At 31.0% G+C, this 8,593-nt stretch overlaps 1 protein-coding gene across 1 annotated transcript; it reads right to left on the reverse strand.

Annotated features, from left to right (window-relative positions):
• Positions 1 to 6,884: 6,884 nt before the first annotated feature.
• On the reverse strand, positions 6,885 to 7,694 carry LOC137821498 (large ribosomal subunit protein uL11). The gene has a single exon (XM_068626121.1). The coding sequence runs from the start codon at positions 7,615 to 7,617 to the stop codon at positions 7,117 to 7,119; it is 501 nt and encodes a 166-aa protein (XP_068482222.1). The 5' UTR covers positions 7,618 to 7,694; the 3' UTR covers positions 6,885 to 7,116.
• Positions 7,695 to 8,593: the final 899 nt, after the last annotated feature.

An 8,593-nucleotide genomic window follows, 5' to 3' on the forward strand; every position in this document is an offset into this window, starting at 1 on the left:
TAAAGTACAAAAATTTAAACCCTAATTAATTAGGGCAAGTTAGAATTATTGGAACCCTAATTGAACAAGATAGATGCCAGGCTTGATGAGTAGTTGTATGGGACCAAATTTGGTTGGTCCTCTTTACAGAGTAGCTAAGATTAGAAATACATAGTGGACTTAATTTTCCAACCACCCTGCTATAACATGAACATGGACCAGCAAATATACATTAACAACATATTATTTGTAAGTTTTGTGATGATGGGAATTAAAGGGGAAAAGGGTGAAGAAGATGATGGTGATGATGATGATGATGATGGTGAGAATTGACAATTGTTATGCCACCCCACCTCTAATTCAGTGCATGTTCAGATTAATCTCGTTGTTTATCATTTGATCATGAATTGTGAAGAAGAATATTGTATGATTTTGATATTGGTTTTCAAATATATATATAATATGGTGTTGTGGCTGAAAGAGTGGCATGTGTTGAACACTTGATGGTGGATATGAAAAAACAAACATTTTTGTTTTGGTTTGTGTGTGTAACCTAAGATTTGAGAATGACTATTTTACTGGACGGTGGCTGCTTCCATGTTTTAAAATTTAAAGTGCAATTCCATGAGCTAAGCTTTGCACTTTAGCAGCAGAAATTGTTTTTTCCTGTGCATCAGATGTAGGCGTTTGTTTCTCTTTCTCAAATGAAAAAGAGGTTTCATTAAGAAAAAGCTAAAAAGAAACCTTAATATTTTTCTTGTGAAATAAAATGAAGATTTATAGATCTTTGGATGTTAATCTCATAGTTGTCAGCTTCTAAACTGAACTAACATCATAGGCAAGATAACAACATTTTTTGGGTCTTATTTAATCATTGTTCATTTTTGTTGTGGAAATAATTTTTTTTAATTTTCTTATAGCACATTTAAAGTGTTATATTATTTTGAGGATGTTGTTATTTTGGTTGGGACTAATTTGTGGGTATGGGAAGACACTAAGAGATAATAGATTAAAATAGCTCTTAAATATCTCATTTTTATTATTTTTTATTAGAAAAATAAATAAATTAAGTGGAACATTCTTAGATGCTTTAACCAATATAAAAAAAAAAAAAAGTAGATGTCTTCAAACCCAAAATACCATCTTAAACCAGCGGTAAACCTACTCAAAGTAAACCTACAGAAACCTATCAGCCAAAAGAAGCATGAATATGCTTAAACACATAACCTACTCATTTTTATTCCTTATATTTTTTATTGAAAAAAAAATGACAAATGAAACTAAAAAGCCTCCAAAAATTTAAAAAAAAAATCAATTTTTGAGTGCATCACACTTCACATGACCCACACCCTTGAGAGAACTTAAGACCACAAAACAGAAGTTAAGATTGAGAAAGTACCTCTCACTGCATTCAAATTTGTTTCAAAAGAAAAAAAAACATGAAAATGAGTCAAGACTTGTCTTCTTTTGCTTCTCTCAAGAAAGAAAAAGAATCATTCGAAAAGCCAAAGTATGTGAAATCAAACAATGGCAGATCTTCTCAACCTTCTTCCATCATTATCAGGATTTTCCTACAACAAAAACGCAAATTATATACGGATTATTATATACGAATTTTATCCGGTATATAAAGAGATATTACATACAGACCAAGTTCCTTCAGTGACCAAGGAAACTTTAACCACTACATCAAACAAATTTTTTAATATTATAATTATTATTAATAATAATAAGTATAAATTATATTAGTAATAATATAATAAGTATAATAAAAATTATAATATGATCAAAGAACTTGTCTAGTCTAGTGGTTAATGTTTTTCTAGTCACTGAAATTTGTATCCACTCCAATGACACCAAATTTACTCTTAAACAAGTTAATTTTGAGCCCTGAGCAAATTTCAAAAAATCTAAGCATAACTTTAACAACACGAATATTTTGGATATTCGGATCACACATAATTAAAGTATCATCTGTGAACTGAAGAAGCTTCACCTCCACTTTTTTGGTGTCGACTTTCAGACCAAAGAGCAACTCCTTTCTAGCAACTTGATTTACTAAACTTGAGAGACCTTGAGCCACAATAAGAAATAAGAATAGTGCAATTTGGTCCCCTTGTCTAAAACCTCTAGTCGATTTGAATTCCTTAGTTGGGCTTCTGTTAACTAAGATAGTAATTGAAGAATATTTTAGGCACTCTTTGATCCAATGCACCCATTTTTCGCAAAATCTCATCTTAGTCGTCATGTAGTACAGGAAATTCCAACCGACAAAGTCATATACCTTTTCGAAGTCAATCTTTATAATCACCCCACTCTTCTTTTTTCTCTTCAGTTCGTCCACTACCTCGTTGGCAACTAAAATACTATCTAACAAATCTCTTTGGGATAAAAAAAAAATCGACTACAATGAGTCAATCACATACTCAAGCACTTTCTTGATTCTGATAGACAAGATCTTAGAAATAACCTTGTAAATGCTTCCAACAAAAAATATGGACATATACTCATCGAGAGATTGAGGATTGAAAGTCATCTCAATTATGTTATTATAAACAATTGTACTGACATTTTCATATAATCACGATGTAATCATATATTTATTGAGAGATGTTCCTTAGTGTTGTTTTATGATTTAGGATTTACACTTTTATCTTCATATTCTTTTTTGTTAATTTCTTCATTGAAGTGTCATTGCTAAGTGAATTTCGATTCAATTATCATCCATACATATCATTAGTGCAAAACTTGTTTTATATCGGAGTCTATTATTGAAAATATAAATCTTCAAGATTGAACCCCAACAACGACTCAAAGAAATATGAAGTGTATAGATACTCAAAAGAAACAAAACAGTAGAACAAAACTGAAACAAAGTTTTCATATAAGCACTTTCGTCACCCACTTTTTGTTGAGCCTCAACGGATTTATTCTCTCTCAGCTTCTTCTATATAATAAATCGCTTCCCTTTTGTTATACCCACTATAATATAAATTCTAACATATCCCACTTTACTTAGTACTCTATCTTTGTTCATCTCTTATATTCCAAAAAAGATACAAAAACCCCTTATAATCATATCTTCACCATTAGGAATAGGCCACGTTAATTCTCTAACACTCATTATTTTTATATGCTTTTATTCACTTAAGCAAAATAACATCATTTGTAACTCAACATAAATTTTTATTTGCTTCCTTTCCATACTTCATTAGTATAAAGTTTATTTGTAGTGACAATCTAAAACTTAGGTTATAAAGTTTAAAGTTCCAACTTCAATAAGGGCTCAATCGGGTAAGAGAGAGGTAATGTGAAGAGAAAAATAGCCAAACTATATCAACAATTAGTCAATTACTTCTTCCATCACAATAATTTTGAACTTTACTCTATCACTGATGCAAAATATCAAAATATTCTCTATAATTTTTAAATAAAAATAAGGACTGCATGTCAAAATGTATTCGTATTCTAAAATACATTTTTAAATTTAGATTTCTAAAATATTTTTCACTCATTCGAAATTTTGTATTATGGAATTTTTTTCTGAAATGAGATTTTAATTTTTCAATTCTCTTCCAAAATTTCATTTTAGAGCCATAATTTATTAAAACATATCAAAATATATTTTTGAATTCCAAATTTTCAGTTATGAAGAATAATTTTAAAAATTTCATAATTGGAATCATTGGATTTTTCATGGACAATTAAACAGAAAGGCCCAGTTGACGAACAAGACTTGTACAGTAGCGACTTAGGCAAATGCTTCCTACACCCAATCATTTTTAACATGCACCCAACATATTTTTTTAATTTCCAAAAATGTCCTTAATTTCGAAAATAAAAATCCAGAAACAAAAATTAAAATTTTATTTCGGACAAAAAAATCCAGAATTGAAAAATAATACATTCCAGAAAAAAAAATCCAAAAAAAAAATTATTGTGTTTTGGAAATGAAAATCCCGAAACAAAAATGAAAAACTGATTCCAGATAAAAAAAATCCGTAATATAAAATTTCATTCCGAAAATAAAAATCCGAAACATATATTTCGAAAAAAAATTTTAAGGATAGTTTCGTCTTTTCCGCTGAGATCGGGTGCAGTGATATCGTGCAGAAAGCAATTGCCAGAGACTTACCGAAGGCTGTTTCTTCCTGCACCTTTATTCTGTCACCCCATACAAAACGTTTTTTTATTTTTTTTGGCCAGAGTAATTTTTGAATTATGTAATTCATACACGTATTTGAAAAAAGACTTCTGAATTATATAATCTCAAAACTAAAAAAGATTTTTGGATTACATAATCCAAAAACTAATCATACATCTGAAAAAAGGTTTCTGAATTATGTAATTTAGAAGTTAATTATAAATTTTGAAAAAAACTTTCAAATTATGTAATCCAGAATATTACAGAGATATATTTTTAGAATACGAAAATTTATGAAGGTGAAAGTAGAATATATGAAAGTGTAGGAAGAAAGAGTAGTTACCGAACACTATTTTTTTCTACTGCTTTCTTATGCAACAAATGTTTTTCTACTGCTTTCTTATGCAACAAATGTGCACACTATAAGGAGAAACGAAAGAAAAAGCTAATAAAAATAGTGGTACACAATTCCAAGAGAAAACATTTCTCAACATCATTCATTATTAATAAACCGAATTTGTTTTAGTGAAGATATGAAAAAATTAGTGACAGTGCCAAGTTTTATAAAATTTAGACACATTCAAGCAAAATTAAGAAGAAACCACAAAAAATTGAGGTGAATATATTTACTTTAAAAACTAAGTTAAATATGTATCAAACCACGATTCAAGAAAATACTTTAAATTTTACACTTGGATAAAAATTCAAACCCGTGTATGTATATTACCGTGCGTAAAACCATCACATAATACTAACCTTTTTTATAAACATATTCAATAAACAACTTTATGAACTAAAATTAAATTACATAAAATAAGTTTTAAACATCAGTTTCCAAAATTTCAAGAAAATAAACGTTCTTTAATAACCCGTACTTTTGACAGAAAAAAATTGAACCTCGTTAATTGAAATATGCACATAATTTATTTCTGAGTTTCACAGTAGGCAGAAACTGTCAGAGCTTTGGATTTTTATTAATTTAATTATGAATGAACTATAAACTATTTCAGGGCTGCTTCTTCCTGCACCACCTCCATAAATTTTTCCTATTCCAAAAATACTCTTTTAAATATTCTGGATTACATAATTCAAAAGTCTTTTCTAGATCTTCCAGATTATGTAATCTTTTGTGATTAACTTCCGGATTGCATAATCCAGAAGTCTTTTCTATACATAAGATTAACTTTTGGATTATAATCAAAAAGTCTTTTTTTCAGATGTGTTATTTGTTTCCGGATTACATAATCCGGAACTCTTTTCTAAATATGAAATTGACTTCCAGATTATGGTATTTTCATATTTAGTATGGGGTGGCACAAGAAGGTATGGAGGTGTAAAAAGAAAAAGTCCTATTTCAGATAACTCCTAGTATTTCTAGGAAACCAATCAAAATTCCAACTAATTAAATACTACTGTTTGTTTATTGTCTGTTTCGGGATATACTTAAGAGAAAAATAAAAGACAAACGTCACTGCGTCGTCAACAAACCTGAAGGAACTAACTACTTGGATTAATATTAGTCTAGAAGTTATGAGAAGACAGGCTTTTTTCTTTATTTCAGTTGCGTCCAAAGGGGATTAAAATAAATTCATACCAATAAAAACATTATATTCAACGTAACGAAACAAAACATAATCTCAAACGTATATATTAAAGATTAAACAATTCGACAATCAAACTGAACATAGTTTCTGAATCACTAAACGTTAGGCTTAATTGAAATTTACCTGAACCTTAATCTTATAATTGAAATTTTTACCACCATCAACTGCTAGAATTAGATTGAAATGCAGTTAACAATTGTCCAATATTAACACATTCCACAAGGATAAAAAAATTGCAATTTGTTGACGCAAACTTAAATGCAAAAACAAGCAAAGCTTTCCCACCAACAATACATCATTTTGCACACGTACATTCACATACTACAAACTTCAACCAAAATGCAGAAACACTACACGTTAGTTGACAATACAACTATAAAAATGATAGTATATATAGGATTATGTGTTCCTAGAAAACATGCTAGTCACAAGTTGTATAAAAGATGCATGTATAGGGAAAAGCAGCGAAAGGCATCTATACTAATGCAATAATGTTCTTGAACCAACCAATGTATACAGTTAAAAAGGTACAAACAAAGGCTTATGTGCAGAACATAGACTTTTAAACGGCAAACATCAATCAAACATAAAATCCTAAATGCGAATGTCATAAAATAATTAACAATGCAATGGCAAACTCCACTAAACGGCTAATTGTCAGAAAATCAATCGATATGAATACAAAACAAAAACACATCAATCGTCATGTTCATTATGTCCAATGCTGCAAACATCAAATGTTGCTTAAAACTGGACACTAACACAATCGGATTAATTCGACATACTATGCTTTTGCATAATTCTCAAAACAAACACACTTAGGTAAGTCACCCGGGGAACTTACAATATCAACAAATCCCAACAATGTTCAACGTAACTTCACTAAAACAGAAAGACAGATTCACCTACATGGGAAATCAATTAAACTATGGCCATTGATTAAATAACTCATTCCAACTACTCATAAAAAAATAAAGTCAGCTAAGAAAACAAACACAAAACAGCAAAATGCAGGGAAATAAATTACCAGAACAATGAACAATATAATTAATCCATAAGCAAATCCCAAACAATACCCACTTCAAGGTATTAAAAGACAAATTCAACACGAACTCAAACTTACCTAATGAAAACCAACAGACCAACAGAGGAAAACATTCGCAAAAATAAACTACACTCCATTGACAAAATTATATCGAAAAACATATCATTTTATGAGCAGAAGTAAACTACTAAGCCCATGATAAAATCTCTCGAAACCATCTAAATTATCCAAACATTAAATAAACTTAAACAAAAAGTTCAATAGTTGCCCCAAATTTATATAATAAAAAGAAACACGAAATAAACGAGGGTAAGAGAAAAAGAGTAACAAAGCCTTCTTCCTCCTCAATCAAGAGGGACCTCAACATCACCATCAGTGATTTCCTGCTGCAAGTCCTTAGGATCCTTTCCATCAACGGTACATCCCACAGAGACGCAGGTCCCGAGAATCTCCTTAATCGAGCCGCTAAGGTCCTTCGCCATTGACCTCGGCCTCATAATCCTAGCAATCTCGATGACATCGTCGAGCGAGATATTTCCATTATGCTTAATGTTTTTGGTCTTCTTCCTGTCGCGCTCGGGCTCCTTCAGGGACTTGATGACTAGCGCCGCCGCAGAGGGAACCACCGTCACTTTAGCCTGACGGTTCTGCACGGTAAGCTTGACGGTGACTCTGAGACCCTTCCAGTCCTTGGCGGTTTCCTTGGCGATGTCTTCTCCGATCTTCTTGGGGGAGAGACCGAGGGGACCGATCTTAGGAGCGAGCGAACTGGCGGCGCCAACTTCGCCGCCGGTGACGCGAACGAAGACGTCGACGACCTGGGATGGATCGAACTTTGGCGGCATTGTGTTGCAGTGATGGAAGAGGAAGAAAGAGTGTTAGGGTTTGTGAGTGAGAATGAGGCGAAGCAGACAGAAATGAAAATAAGAGTGGGTTATATATAAAGGAAAATGGGTATTAGGGTTTTTAAAGGTCCGTTTTGCCACTCGCTGTTATAACCAATTTTGTAACTAGCACTATAACTTCTGAGATACAATTAAGGATAAATCTGTCTTTTAAAGTACGGCTCTTTAATTTGGGTCTACACTTGAAGTGGGCTATTTTGTTTATTGGCAAATTGGGCTCTGTTTTAAAAATTACCATATTTTGTTTCAATCAAACTATTCACACTCACTTTTTGCAAATGCTTTCTACACCTATTAGCTTATTTGAGTTGACCAAATTACCCTTAATGTGTGGAAGTCATGTCTGGCCTTTGGATTGCATCTTCCAGAATGCAATTTTTATTTTATATTTTACTTTTTAGGATAACATATTCATAGTCCACTATTTTTTAAAAATTTCCTTTCCAAAATAAATAAAAAATATTATATTCTAGATTTTCATTTCTTGAAACCACACACCTAAGAACACACATGGTAGATTTATCCATCTCGAAAATTATTTTAAATCTAATTTTCAGAAACCTACCTTTCACCATTTTATGTTAAAACTCTTGTTTAATCATCTTTTCTTGCGTGAAATAATTAACTCAATCTCATAAAAATCAATATAATCAAATTTCCATTACACTTGGTGGAAGTTCAACATTATCTTCATTATCACTAAAAAAGAACAACATACATCATACTTTTGAGTTTTTCCTTTAAAATAAAATGTCCAAAGGAAATTTGCATTTTAGAAAAAGCATTGAGTGCATATTCAAAAATATTAGGTGTGGGAAACAATTGGCCTCACCTTTTTTCTAAATAACTCCCTCTTAATTCTTTCATTTAAATTAAAATAGTAAAATAGTATTTTTAATTTTATTTGCTCTCTTTT

Source organism: Phaseolus vulgaris, chromosome 11 (genome assembly GCF_000499845.2).
Source record: "Phaseolus vulgaris cultivar G19833 chromosome 11, P. vulgaris v2.0, whole genome shotgun sequence".
In the NCBI taxonomy this organism is placed as follows: Eukaryota; Viridiplantae; Streptophyta; class Magnoliopsida; order Fabales; family Fabaceae; genus Phaseolus; species Phaseolus vulgaris.